The 23,050-nt window shown below is 39.7% G+C and overlaps 1 protein-coding gene across 3 annotated transcripts in view; it reads left to right on the forward strand.

Moving 5' to 3' along the window:
* LOC122552872 (echinoderm microtubule-associated protein-like 6) overlaps positions 1-21,155 on the forward strand; it is a 525,254-nt gene extending 504,099 nt beyond the window's left edge. For all 3 annotated transcript variants that reach the window (XM_043695963.1, XM_043695964.1, XM_043695965.1), the window contains 4 exons: positions 3,426-3,529; positions 12,434-12,587; positions 13,787-13,887; positions 17,973-21,155. In XM_043695963.1, coding sequence (XP_043551898.1) covers positions 3,426-3,529; positions 12,434-12,587; positions 13,787-13,887; positions 17,973-17,997 — 384 coding nt within the window. In that variant the 3' untranslated portion in view covers positions 17,998-21,155. The remainder of the gene's footprint in view (positions 1-3,425; positions 3,530-12,433; positions 12,588-13,786; positions 13,888-17,972) is intronic.
* The last annotated feature ends 1,895 nt before the right edge of the window (positions 21,156-23,050 follow it).

Consider the following 23,050-nt stretch of genomic DNA (forward strand, 5'->3'; position numbering starts at 1 on the left):
CCCCCAATATCTCCTTCTGTCTACCCCAATACCTCCCTCCGCCTGCCCCCACAATACCTCCCTCCACCCACTCCCAATACCTTCCTCCACCCAACCCCCAATACCTCTGTCGGCCCGCCCCGTCCCCACCCTCCCATGTATGAAAGAGGGTCTGCAAGAGTGTATAGGTCTATAGGAGTGTGTGTGTGTGTTAGCATGTCTATCTGTGAGTGTGTGTCTGTCTGTGAGTGTGAGTGTAAATGGGTACAAGTCTGTGAGAGGGTGCGTGTGAGAGTGTGGAAGTGTGTGTGTGAGCGGATGAGAGAGAGCTTGTGTATGAAAGAGAGTCTATATCTCTGTGTGTGGGTGTAGGGCAGTGGAGTCACCTGTAGTGTGACATGAACCCAAGGTCCCGGTGGAGGCCATCCCCATGGGTACCTAACTTTGCTACCAGCCTCTGCTCAGACACACACACACACACACAGACACACACACACCCTCTTTCATACACAAGCTCTCTCTCATCCACTCACTCACACATGCACCCTCTCACAGACTTGTATCCGTTTACACTCACACACATACACATGCACAGACACTCATACCCCGCACGTGCGTTTACATGCACACACACATCTAAGTTTGTGGGGTGAATTTGTACTTGTAGAATTACATTATATTTTGCTGAAAAACTGCATGAATCCATGTAAGATTCTGTAAATGCTTTTTAAAGTATGGAATCAGTCTGAACATTGGGGCACAGACAGCCTCACACAGGGCATCTCACACCTTCAATGAAATTTCAAGGCCACATGGCACCTATTGTTAAAGTTCACTTGAGAATGTAACTTCAAGAAAGTTCTGGGATGTATGTTTGAAAGAACTGAAACCAACATGCCCATTTCAAAAGATGAGAGACTTAACAAACAATCCTGATCTTTTTCCATTTACAATTTCAGTTACATCACATTGTAAACTTTTGCTATAAATTCTGTGTCCTACGATCTTATACTCAACAACTACCTGATGAAGGATCAGCACTCTGAAAGCTAGTGCTTCCAAATAACCTGGTGTTGTGTGATTTTTAACTTTGTACACCCCTATCCAACATCGGCATCTCCAAATAATGATTACCATCGACACCACTAACTGCCAGCTCAAAGTGGATAAGATCTCCAAGAAGATCGTGCATATCAACACATACATCAAGTTTCTACAGAAATGCAGGAAAGATCCCAAAAGGATTTTGGATCATGAACCCACTCAAGTCAACCTAAAACACAGACTACACAGAGAGACTTTGCCACTGCACCTCGTGCAAACTCTTCAATCATCTTGTACACCAACTCTACAGCAGACGCCACAACCTTGAAATTAAGATGAAGTCCACATCTCAGCCTGCACTCAGGATACAGCAGTACAGTTATGGTACATTGCCAAACTGGTATGCTGGCAAAACTACACTACGTACATGCACATAAAGAACAAGAAACTGGAGAAATGGCATCACCACCAACAGTAGCCAAGCCCACCCAGGAACCACAGTGGATAGTGTTATCACTACAGGGAAGTTGATTGTCAACTTGTCGGACCACACCCTTCAACCGGACGTGATTGAAGTTCTTAGCATGGATCTCAATTTCTGAACCACCATCAAAACATATTAAAATAGCCATCCCCTACGGATAAGCCCTATGGATCCACAGGATCTGTTCAGATGAGGATGAACATGACGGGCATTTGGAAGTACTCAAGGATGCCTTCATAAGAACGGGGTCCAATGCTCAACTCATCGATCGCCAGTTCTGACATGCCGCAGCGAGAAACCGTAATGACTTCCTCAGGAGACAGACACGAACTGCAAACGACAGGGTACCTTTCATTTTCTAGTACTTCCCAGAGGCCGAAGAACTATGCCATGTTCTTCGCAGCCTGCAAAACATTATCAATGAGGATGAGCACCTTGCCAAGACCTCCCCCATGCCTCCACTTCTCACCTTTAAATAACCACCAAACCTCAAACTGATCATTGTTCACAGCAAACTGCCCAGCCTGTCAGGACAACACCGTACAACTTTGTCATAGTGGACACTGAAAGACATGTCAGAGTGTCGACACGGATATCACCATTACACGTGGGGACACCACCCACCATGTACGTGGCAGGTACTCATGTGTCTCAGCCAACGTTGTCTATCTCGTACGCTGTAGACAAGGATGCCCTGAGGCATGGTACATTGGTAAGACCGAGCAGAGGCTGCGCACAACAATCAACAAACAGGAATGTTCCCTCCCAGTCAGAGAACACTTCAGCGGTCCAGGACATTCGACCTCCTACCTTTTGGGTGACCATACTCCAAGGCAGACTTTGGGACAGGCAACAATGCGAAGTGGCCGAGCACAGGCTGATAGCCAAGTTCAGTGTCCGGGGACGGCCTCAACCTTGGGTTGGGTTCATGTCGCACTACAGGTGACCCCACCACACACACACTCACACACTCACACTCACACTCACACTCACACTCTCTCACACACACACACACACACTCACACACTCTCCATACACTCACGCAGTCCCTCTCTTATAGACAAGCTCTCTCTCAAAAGCTCACACATACACTGTCACACTCTCACAGACTTGTACCCCTTTACACACACACTCACACACAAAAACATACTCTGTCTCACACACACACACACACACATCTCAGTTTGTGGGGTGAATTTGTACTTGCAGAATTACATTTTATTTTGCTGAAAAACTGCATGAATCCATGTAAGATTCTGTAGATCCCCTTTTTTAGATTAGAATCAGTCTGAACATTGGGGCACAGACATCCTCACACAGGGCACCTCACACCTTCCATGCATTATCTGGGCCAACAAGGCACCTATTGTTAAAGTTCACTTGAGAATGTAACATTAAGAAAGTTCTGGGATTTACATATGAAAGAACGGAAGCCAACATGCTCATTCTAAAAGATGAGAGACTTAACAAACAATTCAGGTCTTTTACTATATCTAATTTCAGTTACATCAACTGTAAAGACTTGCTGTAAATACTGTGTCCTATGATCTTATACTCTACAACCACCTGATGAAGGAGCAGCGCTCAAAAAGCTAGTGCTTCCAAATAAATTGGACTATAACCTGGTGTTGTGTGATTTTTAACTTTCCCAGTTTATAGTACTATGTTTCTTATCATACTTATTCTACTTTCCACCTAAAATGTTTCTGAACCTTTTCCCATATATGTACCATGTACCTTCCTGAAGTAGCACTACTCTTACCAAACGTATTATGCATAAATGCTATGCAAAACAACGTTAAATGTCAAAGCAATCCCAGTTACAGTGAAGAGCAGTAAAAGCACTGATTGTTTTCTCGATCGTTTTTTATTTGAAACACAAATCATGTAATTTCAGTAAATGCATTTCTCTATGCAGGTATCTACAGGTGCCTACAAGCGTCAGATACATGAGGTTCCATCAGGCAAGCAAGTATCTGACCAGGCATCGATTGAGAAAATCACATGGGCATCATGGACAAGGTTGGTGAAAGTTATTAGAGAATTGATATAATTTTTCCAATGTAGTAATTAAGTTCTCATTCTTGCTTTAGATCCCTCTATGGCAACCACATTCTCTATCTTTATCTTTGCAATCACTTCCAACCCTACAGACCCCACTCTTTTCCCTGCCCTGACCTCTAGTTGATCTCTTCTCCTTTTATGCCATTATTAGATTAAATGCAACCTTCCATCTAGACCTAATAATCTGAAATTAACTGAGTAAATCTTTTCACAATTACACTTTCATCTCCCTCTTTAAGATTGTACTTAAAACTATGTTTCTGTGCTCAGAGTTTTGGTAACTCTACCTTTTAATTTTTGGCTTAAACTTCAGTTTTCCATCTGGTTGTGTAAAGAGCCAAAAGACATTTTCCTCCAAAGTTGTGTAAACACAAGTTGTTGTTTGTTAACAAGCTTGTCAACTAAGATATTTGTGGAGCATTCCAATAATTTAATGACCAAGTTACATATAACTGAAGTGATTACAGATCAATTTCTGGTTGCCACTGAACTCAAACATGTATGGTATGTTCTGTTTATGTGGATTGATTTATGGTAATTCATCTTGGTCCAGATGAGCGAAGCAGCAGCAATGACTGCTGATGCACTCATAGTTTTCCAAAACTCAACAGTGCTACACATTTTTACTGTGGCCTTCCAACGCTTTTTCGTAAAAATGTGCAGTACAGCTTTCATTGGAGAGTTCTGTTGGAGCACTCTTTTTATGATTCTCGCTACCATATGGTAAGTTTAAACGTCCAGTCTTAGAATGTTAGTGAGTGGATGAGTGATTGTGTGAGTGGATGGACGGGTGAATAAGTGAATGGGTGGTGAGAAGTGCGTAGATGGATGATGTGGGCAATTGAACAAGTGGCTGATGTGAACTAGTGGACAAATGGGTGATGAAGTAGGTGGTTGAGGTAGGTAAGGTGAGTAAGTGAGTGAGAAATGTGTGAGATGCATACATGAGTGAGGATAATAGGGTGGGTAGAGGGTAGGAGGATGGCTGGGTATTTGGCCTTGTGGTGCACTCAGGTTTAGGTAAGGTCAGGGGTGGTCAAGTGAGGTGGTGTTTGGTTGCAGGGTATTTGGGTTGGCAATGTAGTCAGATTGTTGAAAAAGAAATTAGAATGGGACAGGAGATCAGTTGGATGGTCAGATTATTTGGGAGATAGTCAAATCTGGTGGGGATGTTGTTGAGTGTTCAGGGTGTAGTCAAATTGGAGATGATAAGTCAGGTTAGAGTGTAGTTACGGTCAGTAGAAAGTCAGGCATTGGGGACGGTGTGATTTGCCGGGACTGACTAGGTTTTAACATTTTCTGTTATCCAAGTAACAACTATGGAACTGTCAGAAGTCTCCAACACTGTTTCAGTGAGACTTACATTAGCAGAGAGTCCCATGACCTTCATGCATTATTGTCTCCCAACCTTGTTTATTGAGTTTCCCCCAAGGCAACTATAGTCCCCTGTGCAGCCCAACATGCTGCCTCCAATCCCCACAGTTTACCTCTCCAACTTCCCTGCCGTGCTAACGGACCTTGATAAGCTCCTTTACTTTCAGTGAACAGGCCCCCAGCACTGACCATGGTCCACCCTTACTGATTTGCAATGAGAGCCCCAACTGATGATTGACCTTACCCCCCCAAAACTATCTCTGTGCAATTCTCTGACTAGCCAATTGCTAATCTCTGGACTGGTTGCAATGGAGCTGCAGGACCGGCCCTGACTGCCCAAGTGGCTGACTGTGTCTAAACCCATGGACTGAAATCTGACACTGCATTTAGCTGACAAAAGACTACCTTGAATTTACTCAGGACTGCTCCCCTTAGACTTTGAGACATGGCTATTTGATTGAAGCACAATTTAGTGTGTTTGCTGCCTATGTTGCTGGCACATGCAGTAGGTGTGATATAATGTAATATGATGCCATACCATGACAACCATGTACTAAAAGGCAAAGCAAAACAGAAGTACTGTGAGGCAAGGCAGAGATGCTGTGAGCATCCATGTAGGCCCAAAGTGAGCAACTGTTAAGAAAGCAAGTGAAGAGTCCTGAGGTGCTGTCTGCTGTAATGCATGAAATGGGTACGTGTCCCTGCCGAGCAGCAGAATTACAATGCAAGGCAGCAGTGCACTCCAAAGTACAGTATTGAAGTGAATAACTGTATTCTAAATGAGTTGGAGATGTGCATGATGATGTGGTGAGGCTAGTGTGCATCTGAGTCAACTTCCGTGAAATGATTGCAGGCATTCAATATCCATGGAGCATGTCCCTGAGATATTGGGGACAGCTGGCCAAGATGGAGGCCCTAAGGAGCAAGTGTGATCAGCATCCTCCTGGTACGCACTCTTAGTTTCATGTTAGGAATCGTCTTTATCTAGTTTCTCTCACTACGTGGGGCAAACTGCATATAAATTGGGGAAGAATAGGGAATAATGTGATGTTAATGCATGAAAGTAGGCCTTTCGACACTCACTAACAAGGGTCTCATCTTTCCGTTCAAACTTTGGTTGCAAAATCTAAGTTGTTTTTTTACATTGAAAATCTAATTTTTTCAATCTTGCCTTATTTTCATTCCTGATGAAGGGCTTATTCCTTCTATAGGAGGGAAACCAGAATTGCACACAATGTTCCAAAAGTGGCCTAACCAATGTCCTGTACAGCCGCAACATGACCTCCCAACGTCTATACTCAATGCTTTGACCAATAAAGGAAAGTATACCAAATGCTGCTTTCACTATTTTATCTACTTGCGACACCACTTTCAAGGAACAATGAACCTGCACTCCAAGGTCGCTTTCTTGAGCAACACTCCCCAGGCCCTTACCATTAAGTATATCAGTCTTACCCTGATTTGCCTTTCCAAAATTGTGGGAAGGAAATGAGGCAAATGTAGTTTCAATATCAAGTAAGAACAGCATCAAGAATAGTTGTAATGCTCATCAAATGATAATTTGACATTTAGGTGGCTAAACTAATCTAGTCAGGTAAGTGATGGGACCACACTGGCTGTCAAAGTTTACTTTTCATTTGTATGCTGTATGAACTAAAGCTTCATTCAATATATGCTTAGAGCAACAATACAAGTAACTTATATATTTTGAGTGATACTGAATACTTTCTTCTAACAAGCAATTCTTTCTCACAGTATATGTTATTTGGAAATACACTTATGAAAATGGGGTAAAATGCTTTCCACAATGATCTCGGCTTCAGTTAAGTGCCCTGTTCAGAACTTTGCTAAAAAGCAGTTATCTTCCTTTTGCACTAATAGTGTGATGTCACAAGTACAACAATGTATGCACAGATAGATCACAGTGGCTATTTTTAAGAAAGCAAGTCCTGAGGTGCTGTCTGCTGTAATGCATGAAATGGGTACGTGTCCCTGCCGAGCAGCAGAATTACAATGCAAGGCAGCAGTGCACTCCAAAGTACAGAATTGAAGTGAATAACTGTATTCTAAGTGAGTTGGAGATGTGCATGATGATGTGGTGAGGCTAGTGTGCATCATTTAGGGATTATTATTGGGAACACACACTATTTTAACATGAATTAGCAGAATAAAGTACACATTAATTAACAGTCAAATGATCCTTCAGACTAAAAGGTAAATTTCACTTTTAAAACATCAGCACAACAAAATTGCATTTTATGCAACAAGTATTTGCATAATTTCCTGCACGGATATGACAACACTACATAACTACACAGTTCCACAATATGATCTTTCTCATTCACACAGGATAGGTCAGTTATCCTGCTTAACAACAGCTTTGACCTTTGATTTTCACTGGTATGATTATCATCAGCAATGCACATTTCTCTGAGCTCTCTCAGGTCACAACAATCTCTGATTGTGTAACTTTCCAGAGTTACTTTTCAACTGACTAACCAATAACACCACAGTTTATGTTTGGCCACTGGAAAGTACTCAACCGTTTACTGTATGTAAGCTTTTTGCAAGGCTTCTCATGTTTCAGAAGTTTTTAGCTAGATTTTACATCACTTTCAAGAACTCCTGTCTCCTTTTCTGCCTCTCACCCTAAACCTATGACCTCTAGTTCTGGACTCTCCTACTCCACGGAAAAGACTTTGTCTATTTACTCTAACCATTCCCTTCATGATTTGTTGGTGTTCTTAACAGTTCTCCCTAACTGTTCCAAATGTCAGATTTTATACCCCAAAACATTCATTGGTTTGATGTCATCCCAAACAGTAAAATTCAAATTTGATTGGATTTTGGTATCTGGGGCATAATCTCCCCCATTGAACCTAATGGCATATTTGTTCCATATGTTGGTTCTCAATTCCCAACTTACCAGATGCTGACATCTGGTGTATTGAGAAACCTGCTGCCATTGGCATGATCCTAAAATCCCCACTCCAACCCTCCTTCCATACCAGTTGTTCTGACACGGAGTAAACCCCTCTGCTAATTTAAACCCGACACACAGAGAAGCTCACCTCATGCCGTAATCTGTTAAATTTTGAGAGGCAAAGAACCATCCCAAATCTCATTATTTAAAGTAAAAGCTAGCAATTTTATTATTTAAGTCCAAAAGAGAACATTAAACAACTATTTACAACTCCTTTCTCTTAAACTGTTCTTTTACCTCCCACTCTGCGGTTCTGGTCCAATTAAAAAAAACCCAATTAAGATTTACAAAAAAACATATAATCATGTTTCAAAACCAGTCAGCTGTGTCAATTCCCCTTTGTAGATTTTTCGCTGTATTTTCCTGGGTTGTCTCTTCTTTGGTCTTCTGCTGCACAACTTTTCTTATGGACAGGTACTTTTCAGAGAACGATTCTGTTAGCAGTCTATACATGGAGTCACAGAGTTATAGAGATGTACAGCACGGAAACAGACCCTTCGGTCCAACTCATCCATGCCAACCAGATATCCCAACCTAATCTAGTCCCACCTACCAGCACCCTGCCCATATTCCTCCAAACCCTTCCTATTCATATACCCTCCAAATGCCTTTTAGATGTTGCAATTGTACCAGCCTCTCCCACTTCCTCTGGCAGTTCATTCCAGACACATACCACCCTCTGCGTGAAAAAGTTGCCCCTTTTATATCTCTCTTATATCTTTCCCCTCTCACCCTAAACCTATGTCCTCTAGTTCTGGACTCTCCTACCCCACGGAAAAGACTTTGTCTATTTACTCTAACCATTCCCTTCATGATTTGTTGGTGTTCTTAACAGTTCTCCCTAACTGTTCCAAATGTCAGATTTTATACCCCAAAACATTCAGATCATTCATTGGTTTGATGTCATCCCAAACAGTAAAATTCAAATTTGATTGGATTTTGATATCTGGGGCATAATTTAAATTGATTGGCCGCATTTGAATTTGTTTTTGTACCATGACAACACAGCCCACGCAGACACTGGGAGAATGTGCAAACTCCACATAGTCGCCCAAGGCAGGAATCAAACCTGGGTGCCTGAGTGTCTAAAGTGTGAACTTTTAAAACATGTGTTGGCTGTAACACGATTACATTGCCAATGTTTTAAGCACTGGTTGCTAAAGCGCAATTTTTCTATAATGCAGCATTGCACAAGAATGCAACTATCATTATAGAAGAACTACCTATACTTCATCTGATTTGGAGGCAAGCATAAATTTGGGATCTTGTGAGATTTAGGATATGTGGTCTGGAGCAAATATAGGAATTTTTTATTGGAGAGTGAAATGACAACATTCACTGTTGCAGAAGACTTAAATGAGGACATCAGTGGGGTGGCAAATAGAGTATTTATGGGCATTTATACAAGAAGCCGGAGTGTATTGAGTTGCCTGTCGAACAGCGAGGTGTTGCTGTCAAACAAGTGCAAGGAACAACATCAACTACTAAACATTGCCTTCTTTGATTTTACAAAGGCCTTTGACTCTGTCAACTATGAAGGATTGTGGAATGTCCTCCTTAAATTCAGCTGCCCACAGAAATTTGTCACCATTTTCTGCCAGCTTCATGATAACATGCAGGCTCTGACCCAACATAATCCCAATATGAGTGCAAACTGGTGTCAAACAAGGCTGCACCATCACATCAATACACTTCTCCAACTTCCTTGCTGCAACACCCAGTCCCATCTCTATGAAGCTCACCACTGGAGTAGAACTAACTTACAGGATAAGTAGGAAACTATTCAATCTCCAACATCTCCAGGCCAGAACCAAAACCACCCCAACTTCTGTCATCGAGCTGCAGTACACAGATGACACCTTTACGTGTGCACACTCAGAAACTGAGGTACAAACCTTCATGACACATTCATCAAAGCATATAAGAGAATGGGACTGAGACTAAGCACCCAGAAAATAAAGGTTCTCCACCAGCCCAGTCCTGCAACAGACCACTACCAAAATCTGCACTAAGTTCCTGGATAACATGAATCATTTCCCATACCTTTCAGAACCTCCTCCTAATGCGAGTAGGTATTGACTGCCATGCAATAGTGCAGCCTCAAAATATGTAACAGATGAGTGATACTTTATTGCTATTTTACAATGCTGGCAAAGTTGAAATTTTACCTGTTTTCTTTCAGTCACGTAGAAGAACTGAATGAACTGGGGAAGTATGCTATGTACCTTACTATATGAAGTCAGGTTCTGGTGATTAAACTGATTTTATTCATAACTTTGTTTTCTATGTCCTTCACTTTCTGTACAACAAAACAGTTTAACAATTTGTACCTGACCTCATCTTACAAAGTATTTTAGTCTGTCTTTAATGAAATTAGAGGAACATCATAGTGAAAGACGGTAAAATCAAGTACATAATATGAAGTTAATTTTACAAGTTACATCTTATAGTGGGATATTTAGCAGTACATTAGAAATGCAAGTTATTCAGGCCACTTGTGAAAGTGACTAACACTATGACACTTTATAGAATATAAATATAATAACTAATATTTTATTTGCATTTACAGGTGACAAAATTGCTCATTGCCTCAGTACTTTATATGAATTCTTCATCCCTGTTATTCTCTCCTTTCTTTAATTTTGTCTATCTATAAAATTGCTTCTTTTACTTAGTCATACTGATGCTTATGAGATGCAACAGATCTTTTATTCATTTATTTTGTTACATTAACTTGTTACATAAAATAAACATTATTTTAAGTTACTTAAAATAATTTATCACTTTGACCTCGAGTTTGCTTTAGTGTGGCATCCTGTGGTGTGCTTCCTTTGGTGGATATTTTTCCTCACTCAGCCTTTAGTTTGAAACACTTTTTTTGTTCTCCAGTTTACTGACTATATGAGTTGGCATAAATACGGTGTGGATAATGGGACAGTTGATTTAATTTATTGTCATGTGTACCGAGGTACAGTGAAAAGTGTTGTCTTACGTGCTTTATAGGCAGATCGTACTATACAAGTGCATCAGGGTAACAGAATAGAGTGCAGGATACAATGTTAGAGCTGTTGAGAAGGTGCAGAGAGAAGTCCATTCACAAGTCTGATAACAGAGGGGAAAAGCTGTTCTTGAATCTGTTCATACACGTATACAAACTTTTATAGCTCTGCCGATGGAAGAGAGTGTCACCGGGGTGGGATAAGCCTTTGATTATGTTGATTGCTTTCCTGATGCAGTGGGAAGTATAGATGAAATCAATGGGATTTTGGTTTGGATGAGGGACTGGGCTGTGTTCACAAATCTTTCTAGTTTCTTTCAGTTTTGGGAAGAGCACTTGCCATACTATGCTGTGATGCATTCCGATAGGATGCTTTCTATGGTGCATCTACAAAAATTTGTAAACGTCTTTATGACTCTAAATTTCCTTAGCTTCCTGAGGAAGTAGATTTGTTGCTGTGCTTTCTTGACTATAATATCAATGTGAGTGTATCAGAACAGATTGTTGGTGACCATTGCTCCCAGGAACTTGACACTGTCAACCATATCTACCTCAGCACCATTGATGCAGACAGGGGCATGCCCTCCATTCTGCTTTCTGAAGTCAATGACCAGCTCCTTCATTTTGCTAATGATTATGGAGAGATTGTTGGCTTTACACCATGCTGTTAAAGACTACCTCTTTCCTATACTCCATCTCATTGTTTGAGATCCAACCTACAACAGTGGTCCTATCAGCAAACGTGTAAGTGGAATTTGGCCACACAGTTGTGTGTGTATAAGCAGTATAGTAGAAAGCTGTGAACACAGCCTTGCGGGGCATCAGTGTTGAGGATTATCATGGAGGAGGTGTGGATGCCAATACTTAATTACTGCAGTCTGTTTGTCAGAAAGTCAAGAATCCGGTTGTGCTTATTATGTTGGATGCCAGGACCAATGTTTTGTCTCCCATAACTATAACAATGTAACAGTAGAGAAAGAAACAAGAACATTGGAAGAGGAAATAGATTGCACATAATGTAGAGAGAACAGAGAGAGAAAAAGATGAGGTTAAGAGAGAAAGAATAAAAAGGAAAAGTATGGAAAAATTTAGAAAAACAACAAAATTCAGGTTCTTTAATCCTCTTGAGATTTTATATCTGTAGAGTTCAGACTCCATCATCAGAATTTTAAGGCCTGCTGTAATAGGTTTGCATTCCAATTAAATCCCACCCTGTACCTATCCACAATTTTTGCAGTGAAATATAGGTAATACTTCAATGGGACACCAAAAAGAGGAAAACAAAACCCTTACAGTTTATTTAAAGTACTCGAAGAAACATGGGATTTTAAAAAAACTGACAGCAGCCTAAGAAGGAGAGGAATAACGGGGGAAAGTCCAGGCTGTAGTGTGAACTTGCAAGAAAAGCAAGGATTGATATTTATGGAGGGTGTGTAAGAATGCAAATGCTTACTGTCAGAAATTTTAAATTAACAATTTTATTGTGCATTTTCGTTCCCTTGGATAGCATTTTGGGAGACGAGGTCCTTGGAATTTGGCCACGCAATGCTGATAAAGCAGATGTCAACTGTGCTTGCGTGTCTCATGCTGGATTAAACTTAGTGACTGGGGATGATTTTGGTTTGGTGAAGCTCTTTGACTTTCCTTGCACTGAAAAATATGTAAGTTAAATTTTAAAATACTTAAAACTAAAATATTAATCACAATTTATTTTTACAATTCTCATTATTATTAATTGTTGATGTAAATTCCATATGTAATCAGATACTTGATAATGCTGTAGTCACAAAAGATCTTAGAACTGAAACTCCTGGACCTGCAGAGAGATTGCAGAGCAGTCTAACTGTAATAGCTTAGCCAGAATTGGAGATAACAGATGGAGCTTGAGACTGTACTGCCTATTTTTGGGAAAAACCTCCAAACCACAAACCAGTCAGACAGTAGCAATGCCACCAGCAAGCATTCCTCAAATCAAGACCCTGAGTTAGATGTCTCATCCTTTGAGAGCCACAGGACAATCAGAAACCAGCAGTTCTAATTCCAGTTTCTGAATTAGATTCTGTTTCTTTATTCAAGGAACCCCTGCTCCCCAGAACTGACAAGCTGACCGCATAGTTTCAACTGGCAATAGGGCCACTTAGCTAATACCAATGGCAGTGGGATGAAGCCCTGAAGTGGTAATGCAATGACCTCAATTGGCAGTGAGGTAGGAATATCTGGCCTCCTCAGCCAAAATGTAATTCCGGCAGAAATTACAATGGTGGGAACATACAGCTATGCCACCAACTCACCTAATTCATGCCTATCCTGCCTTCAAGCTTGCCACCAGTGAAAGCAGATTATACTAGCAAAAATGGTGCATGCAATGTCTTTTTTTACTAGTGTTCCAAAATCCATCATATGGATTTTGTAAGTCCATATGGTCCGCTCATTTCATATCTTTGATAAAAGGTGGGACATAGAAACATTAGAAAGTAGCAACAGTAGTAGCCATTCAGTTCCTCATATCTGTTCCCCTGTTCAATTGGATAATGTCTGATCTGAACCTTAACTTTATTTAACACTCTTAGTTAGACATTCCTTCCCACGCATTCACATTGATAGAAAACTATCAATCTCAGTCGTAAAATTTACAGTTGACCCATCTTTCATTTTTTTTGTGGGAAAGAGTGCCTTAATGTAAAATAGTGCTTATGGATTGGACTCTAACAATATTGCTCATTTTGTACAACCATCATAAGGAAATGGTTTCACATATATACCTTATCAAACCCTTTTATAACTTTAAAGTTATTTTTCATTGTTGTAGTTTTTGAATTACTGATAGTCTTGAATTTTTGTTTTGTTTATTTCTCATTAGGCGAAACACAAGCGGTATTTTGGTCATTCTGCTCATGTGGCCAATGTACGCTTTTCGCATGATGACAAGTATGTTATCAGTGCTGGTGGTGATGACTGCAGGTAAAGTGTTTAATAGTGTCTGCAGAGAATGTGATGAATTTAATGAATTGTAGATCTTTGGTTGTACACAATGGCAATGCTGATAGTTTTTATTATAATTTTACAATAAATTCTGTACTAATTTTCAGTGTTTCAGAAAAGCTCAAGTACTTTAAATTTAAAATAATGGAAAATATTTATGGTGGCTGTCTGAAGTTACAAGTCCATATGGTGTGGTAGCATAATCAATATGTTCCTGGATTAGTCATCCAGAATCCTAGAGTAATGATCTGAAGACATGAGTTTAAACGTGGAATCTGGCAAATTTAAATTCAGTTAAGTAAACAAAAATGCTAAATGGGTAATGGTTACCATGAAAACTATCAGATTATTGCCAAAAGCTATCTGGTTCACTAATATCCATACAATTATGACAGTGAAAAGTCCAGTATTAATGCTTGGATACTGAGAAATGTGGAGGAACAGAAGTGCATCTCTGAAGGCAACTGAACAGGTAGACAAGTTGGTTAAGATGGTAGACTGTATATTTGCCTTTATTAGAAGGAATACAAGAGCTGAGGGATTGTGCTATAACTATATAAAATACTGGTCAAACTGTAGTTAGACTACATCATGCAGTTTTGGTTACCACATTATAGGATATTTATGATGTACAGGTAGCAACAAGAGAATTTTTGTTGAGAGAAAAGATTTGAGAAGCAAGGGTTGTTTTCTGTGTAATGTAGGATGCAAAAGAGAGACACAATTGAAATGTATAAAATTATGAGAAATCTAGAGAGGTTAGATAAGAGTATTCTATTCCCAAGCTTGAGCAGACTATCACAAGGCATATAGATTCAGGTGGCTTAGAGGGAAATTTGAAGGCAGTGGGTATCTGGAATTCAGTGCTTGAAAAGGTGAAAGAGACAGAAATCTTCATAACTTTTAAAATGTCCATGATATGAAATTGAAGTCTATTAATCTAGAAGGTTGTGGACTAAAAGTTGGAAGTAGGATTAGTTTGGATAATGTTTGGTATGGAGGCAATGCACCAAATGGCATCCTTTCACGTTATATGTATTTTTATATATTCTCTGTTTATTATAAATCCTTAATCTTGCATTTAAGATGCAAAACTAATGAGCATCTAAGTCAAATTTTACTAACACCATTGATCAGAAACTGAACTGGGCCAACCATATAATTACTGTGGCGAGAAGAGTAAGTCAGAAGCTAATTCCTTATAGCCTGCCCATTATCTACAAAGTACAAGTCAGGAGTGTGATGAAATATTCTCTACTTGCCTGGATGAGTGCAGCTCAATAACCCAGCACTGACTACAACAAAGCAAATCGTTAATTGGCATCCCATCCACCACCTTCAACATTCATTCCTTCCATCACTGATATACGGTGGCAGCAATGTACAGAACAACCTCAGTTATCCGAACACCAATTATACGAATTTTGGATTATCTCAACAAGATCTCAAGGTCCCATAAAAATTTTATGAAATTTAAATAACAGCACAGCGAGATCAGGCAGCATGGGCTGGCAGCGGGAGCAGGGACAGGGTCACCATGGGAACCCTGTTCCTGCTATTGTCGCTACCATGGGAACCCTGTTCCTGCTATTGCCGCCACCATGGGAACCCTGTTCCTGCTCTTGCCGCCATCACGGAAACACTGTTTCTGCTATTGTCAGCATCATGGGAACCCTGTTCCTGCTATGGCCGCCATCACAGGAACCCTGTTCCTGCTATTACCACCATCACAGGAACCCTGTTTCTGCTATTGCCGCCACCATGGGAACCCTGTTCCTGTTATTGCCGCCATCATGGGAACCCTGTTTCTGCTATTGTCACCACCATGGGAACCGTGTTCCTGCTATTGCTGCCACCATGGGAACCCTGTTCCTGCTATTGCCGCCATCATAGGAACCCTGTTCCTGCTATTACCACCATCACAGGAACCCTGTTCCTGCTATTACCGCCACCATGGGAACCCTGTTCCTGCTATTGCCGCCACCATGGGAGCCCTGTTCCTGTTATTGCCGCCTTCACGGGAACCCTGTTCCTGCTATTGCCACCATCACGGGAACCGTGTTCCTGCTATTGCCGCCGTCACAGGAATCCTGTTTCTGCTATTGCCGCCGCCATGGGAACCCAGTTTCTGCTTTTGCCGCTGTCACGGGAACCGTGTTCCTGCTATTGCCGCCACCTTGGGAACCCTGTTTCTGCTATTGCCGCCACCTTGAGAACCCTGTTCTAGCTATTGCTGCCATCACGGGACCCGTTTCTGCTATTGCCGCCGTCACAGGACCCAGTTTCTGCTATTGCCATCATCACGGGAACCCTGTTTCTGCTTTGCCGTCGTTAAGGGAACCCTGTTTCTGCTATTGCCGCCACCACGGGAACCCTGTTTCTGCTATTGCCGACATCACGGGAATGCGGTTTCTGCTATTGCTGCCACCATGGGAACCCTGTTTCTGCTATTGCCGTCATCGCGGGAACCCTGTTTCTGCTATTGCCGCCATAACGAGAACTGGTTTTTGCTATTGCCACCACCTTGGGAATCCTGTTCCTGCTATTGCCACCATCATGGGACCCGGTTTCTGCTATTGCTGCCACTACGGGAATCCTGTTTCTGCTCTTGCCGCCATCACGGGAACCCTGTTTCTGCTATTGCCGCCACCACGGGAGCCCTGTTTCTGCTTTTGTCGCCACCACCGGAACCTGGTTTCTGCTATTACCGCCATCACAGGAACCCTGTTTCTGCTAATGCCGCCGTCACGGGAACCCTGTTTCTGCTATTGCCACCACCACGGGAACCCTGTTTCTGCTATTGCCGCCACCATGGGAACCCTGTTTCTGCTATTGCCGCCTTCACGGGAACCCTGTTTCTGCTATTGCCACCATCACGCCTCCCGGTTTCTGCTATTGCCTCCACCACGGGAACCCTGTTTCTGCTATTGCCGTCGCCATGGGAAGCCTGTTTCTGCTTTTGTCGCCATCACCGGAACCCGGTTTCTGCTATTGCCGCCATCACAGAAACCCTGTTTCTGCTATTGCCGTCGACATGGGAAGCCTGTTTCTGCTATTGCTGTCGTCAAGGGAACCCTGTTTCTGCTATTGCCGCCACCACGGGAACCCTGTTTCTGCTATTGCCGCCGTCACGGGAACCCTGTTTCTGCTATTGCCACCATCACGCGTCCCAGTTTCTGCTATTGCTGCCACCACGGGAACCCTGTTTCTGCTATTGCCACCGTCATGGGAACCTGGTTTGTGCTTTTGCTGCAGCCATGGGAACCCTGATCAGTTATCCAAACGATCAGTTATCCGAACAAAATACTCCCCTCTCATCTCGTTCGGACAATTGAGGTTGTTCTGTATAACATTTATATGATGCATGATAGGACTCACCAAGGATCATTAGTCAGCACTTTCCAAACCCATAATCAGTACCACCTAGAAAACCAAGGGCAGCACCTGCGTCGGAACACAACACCAGGAAGTTGGCCTCTATGTTATACATCATCCTGAGCTAGAAATATATCGCCATTTCCTAATTGTCACTGGGTCAAAATCCTGAAACCCCTGACCTAAAAGCACTGTGTGTGTACCGACCTCATGTGGATGGTAGCACTTCAAGAAGGCCACTTTTTTGACGTCAATTAGCGATGTGTAATGAATGTTGACCCAGCCAGTGATCTCCATATCCTATTATCAAATATATAAAAAATGTAAATAATACTCACCATTCAAGCTATGATGTGGTGGCTATTTTTCTTTGAAAAAGGGAATTTTACTATGTAGGAATGGTCATCATCTGTCCTTTCATAAAATAGAATATATTCTGCATGATTAAAGTATTAGTACTTTTAGTATTTCCCCTTCAGTTTAATTTTCTATTACGTCAAAATTTGTTTGGAAGGTAATATTCAATAGGAAAGACTTTGGATGCTGTAGTTTTTATATAGTTTTTACTATCTAAGTGCTATAGAATGTTTTTTTGCCAAATATTTTAGTTAAGTTTAACAAGACCGCATTTTCAACATAAATTTCTGGAAAATAAATACAATTATTTGTACATTTTTGTTTATTTCCAGTATATTTGTATGGCGATGTCTTTGAAGGAAGAACATTTTCCAATGACTTTCTCATTTAATAAATGGAATCTTAGATGCCTCAATAACAACCTGGCTGCTATAAAGCAAAAGTGCTTTAAGGTGCATATACTAAAAATAATTGTGTGTATTTGTTTAAGATATATTGTGATTGTGAAGCTCATGATGTGAACGTCACTGATGATGCTGAAAATGAGGACAAAATAGCACATACATTTGGAAAAATTATGCAATAGTCATTTTAAGTTTTTAAATAAAACTAAGGTTAGCTAGAATAAACAGAATCACTTGGATAAACAGCTTTTAACACATGGCAGTTGTTTATGTATTGCAACAAATGTATGTCCTGTGAACCAAAAGCACTAGTACATTATAGAGGTGATTATCAGAGTGATTTCGAATCAGAGTATATGCCTGCATAATGCAATATGACTCTGCAACAAGAGAAATGCTGCAGAATTTAGTTCCAAGTTTACATGAACATTTTTATTCAGGTTAAAATATTCTAAATATTTTTGTTAATATGGAGGCACTTAAAAGTTTATTTAGTTCTTAAAAGTGCAGTGGGTTCAATGTTTCATAGAATACTGAATGCTAGTTACATTAGTCATGACTACTAATGGGCAGAGGCACAGCTCATTAAACATGTTCCATAATGGTCTTTTCACCAACGATTCTATGTCTGAATTCAAGGGAGTTCAAATGAACTGAATTTTAGTACCATTCTTAATTAGAATTGTAACAAGGATATAATGTTTTTGCAAGGGAGGAGTTATCAATCAGTTTATATCATAGGCTGAACTTTCCTTTTTGAAGCAAGATAAATGGTGGGCAGTATTTCTGCCTGTCTCTCCTACCTCATTGTAACCTCAGTCAATTTTTTTGTTAACGTGGCAAACGGTCCAGGCACTTAGCTTTAATTACAAAGAAAGTGTCTTCTGTTCCTAACATGTGAAAATCTGGCATTTTTGCAGCAAAACTAAAGGCTTAGTAACTCAGTTAAAAGGGCCAATGTAACACCAGGGATGATAAATTTTATAAAGTTCTTAAGTTTTCATTGAGACTGTCGCAAGGAGGATTAGGCTAAAATGTAAAGCAAATAACCATTATTACCAAAAATTCCGAGTCCACTATTGCTTTTCACTTGGCAGTCCCAAGGAATGCAAATAATACAGGGTGATGAGAATGAAGTTGGCTGGTAATGCAGGCTTCTAACATCTTGTCAATATTTACATGCAACAAGTCACGAAGATGTAGACTATACTGTTCCTAGACTTGGTACAAATGCAAGCTGAATGAGAGTTGGGCAGCACAAAGGTAGCAGGCCTTGTCTTCCAGTTTTGATTTGTCTTCTACAGCTTTGCAACCCAATTTCAGGCATCATGGAGGAATGTCAAGTCCGACATCCCTTCCCACGTGTCAAACTGCAGCTTTTGACATTGCTGTTTATGTTGTTGTAAAGCTCACAATGTTTTTCACACATTATGATCAAAAGCTTGAAAGTGCCAAACAGGAATTGTTCAAGCCAAGTTGCAGGCATCATTTATGAAACTAAGAAGTGGTAAATTGGAAGACAATGTGTTGTACTTCTGTAAGAATAAGATCAAATTGATAGGTTTGGCTAAAGAAAGCCTTTCTATCGGTGTGTGGATTAATTGATCCACACGAATGAAAAGAATGTTCCCCATGTGTAGATAGAATTTCAAATAGGAACAGCATTATGGTGACATTTATATAATCAAAAAGAAAATGGAAACAAAACCATTTTCTGGAACTATGGCAGACTTTTACAATTTTACAGAGATCATGATTTTAGTCTCTTTACATTTTTGTTTAGGCTAGCTAAAGTAGCTTTTCTAGTCTGTGCCAAAAATATGTCTTTAGTTTGCAAAATCCCAATACATACTCAGTGAGGAGTACCACTAGTGCTAAATATTTTTAGGTGAAATTAATTTTACACAGCCTTCGTAGAAAGCATCTAGATATCCAAAATTGTATCTTTTCCAATCATGTTTCAGTCCTGTGTGTGAATGTGTTCCTCCAATTACTCCTAACAGTACACCTCAGATACCACTTTTGTTGCTCCTATGCAATTGAATCCTTTTATGCCATGGCTTTCCTTGGATGTAACTCGCATTTCATAGTTTATCACTGATGAATAATGGTTAACTGACTTGAAGTCCTATGCATAAGTGCCTTTGTACAGAAATTCTACATAATCAGTTATTTTTAAAAATAGAAATGTTGACCATTCATGGTGCTATCATATCTAGAAAGACTGAAATAAAACCAGGGCTATCTTGAATCTGATTTTTAAACAATGTATAAAATCAAATCCTTACTGCATTCTTTTTTGTTTATACTGATTTTGATGTTCAATTTCCAGATGCAAGACAATGCTGGATTTTTTGCATTTAACAATTTGGAATTAAATGTATTGGCTAACAGTTACGATTTTTTTAACATTTTCAAATTAAAAGAACATATCTGCCACATGTGCAGTATTTTAACCACTGATACCAGAAGTAAATATGCAGAAATTGCTAAGGCAATTTAGTGTATCTAGAATATATAAAATGGCTATGAAGTATGATACATCAGACCCCAATTTTCTCATTATATGCAGCATAATCCCACTGATTGAATTATGTGCCCATTGTGCAATGTCCTGATATATGGAGTCCTCTAAGAAATTTGAATTCCTAATAATTTAGGAAGTATAATATTTTTCAGCATCTTTAGTTGACTACTATATTCAGCTTTACAGAAATATTCACATTTCAAGAAATATTGCCTTATAATATTTAAGGATATGGATTAAATTGGTGTCTAAATTCTGCAAGCCAAAGTTCACTATGCAGTGGCCACTAGCATGGTGATTTCAAACTAATTTTGAATAGTTCATACGAATATCAAATTAGTAATGGTAGTAAACAGCGTTTGTATTATTATTTATAGTCTGTATTTGTGCTAATCCTTTTGCCTTTCAAAGTTTAAAGATTATGAAATCGAGTTTTTTTTTAATGTATCCAAATGACAGTGTATAACTGAGTTAGCAATGTGTTACACAGTAGAATAAAATAGCAATATAATAAATATCCATGGAAGTACTGACATGAAATGGTTATAAACTGCAACTATATTAATTTTGATTCAGTTTGGAAAATATAGTCCTATATAATTTTTGTATTTGATTTTTAAATACTGTAAATATTTAAATAAATTTTATACATTGTAACAATATATAAGAGACAGCTTCATGCATGGAATTATTTTTAAATTTTTCACAAGAATAACAATTGTATGTACTTAAATTAAATATGGTTTGCTTGTGGCCAGTGCAGCATCAAATTCTCTGAACATGTTTTTTTTACAGAAATAAAATCATGATTTAATTTTCAATGTTTTAGTATATGATATCCAACCACCACTTAAAGATACTGCTAGCAAAGTGGTAATTGTTAGACATTAGTTTTAAGGAAAAAGCAAGTTATGACTCACTGGGTAGCACTCCAATGAAAGACTTGGATTCAAGTCCCACTTAAGAACAAAGGAAAATGTAGGCTGAAATTCCAGAGTACTACTGAGGGAGTTCTGCACTTAGAAGTATGGTAATTTGAATTAGACATTGATAATAGACCCCAATATTTATCTCTCAAGCAATACCAAAAATAAAACACATGATTTCATTGCTTTTTATGGGAGGTTGTTGTGTATTAACTGAGGTATTTCTTATATCCCAAAATGTTAATGGCTATAAAATACTTTATGACATCCCAAAGTCATAAACTGTGTTACAGAAAAATAAATTCTTGGATTAGTAAGCAATGCATAGTATGGTTATACCCAAACAAAACATTATCAGTGTATAATGGCAAATTTGGTTCAGATGGGAATTTGGTTAACAGAGAAAGAGTACTCCATTTCTGTCTTTTTAAAATCCAGTCATTAATATATTTTCCTTTCTTTCCAAGCTAGGAAAGTGCAAATTCCTAAAATATATTACTTTATTTACTTAACTGAGTAAATTATTAACTAATTAAACAAATAAAGATCACTTTGGGATTATACTGTAGCCCCCCCCAGTAGTAAGAGGGAAATTGGCAAACATTTATGTAAGGAGATCTTGAATATATGTAAGCATAATGAGGTTGTAATAATGGGGGACTTTAATTTTCCAAACATTGACTGGGGCTACCATAGTGTTAAAGATTTGGATGTTGAAGAATGTCAAATGTGTTCAAGAAAATCTTCTTTAACAAGACGGAGCAAAACTATACGTTCTTTTGGGCAATATGGCAGGGCAGGTGACTGAAGTAAAAGTCGGTGAACATTTTGGGTCCAATAAACATAATTCTATTAGTTTCAAAATGGTTATGGAAAAGGATAAGCTTTCCATAAAAGTTAAAGTTTTTAATTGGAGTAAGGCAAATTTTAATGTTATGAGACAAACATTTTCAAAAATTGATTAGAGGAGAGTGTTCACAGGTAAAAGGACATCTGACAAGTGGGAAGTGTTGAAGAGTGTGATGAAAAGAGTTCAGATGCATTATGTTCCTGTTAGAGTGAAGGGTAAGGCTGGTAAGATTTAGGAACAATGGATGAGTAAAGGTATTGAGGTTCTAGCCAAGAATAAAAGAGAATCTTATTTTAGACACGGACAAGTTGGTTCATTTGAATCTGTTAAGAATGCCTCTACACTCTTTATATTGATTAAGAAAGAAGTCAGGAAGACCAAGAGGAGATAATCCAAAGAGATTCTACAAATACATTAACAGCAAGGTGATAATTAGAAAGAGGGTAGGGCCTGTTAAAGATCAAGGTGGCCATCTTTGTGTTTAATTCTTTGAGAGAAAGTGAGGGCTGCAGATGCTGGAGATCAGAGCTGAAAATGTGTTGCTGGAAAAGCGCAGCAGGTCAGGCAGCATCCAAGGAACAGGAGAATCGACGTTTCGGGCATAAGCCCTTCTTCAGGAATGAGGAAAGTGTGTCCAGCAGGCTAAGATAAAAGGTAGGGAGGAGGGACTTGGGGGAGGGGCTTTGGAAATGCGATAGGTGGA

This window comes from Chiloscyllium plagiosum, chromosome 9 (assembly GCF_004010195.1).
Source record: "Chiloscyllium plagiosum isolate BGI_BamShark_2017 chromosome 9, ASM401019v2, whole genome shotgun sequence".
Lineage (NCBI taxonomy): Eukaryota > Metazoa > Chordata > Chondrichthyes > Orectolobiformes > Hemiscylliidae > Chiloscyllium > Chiloscyllium plagiosum.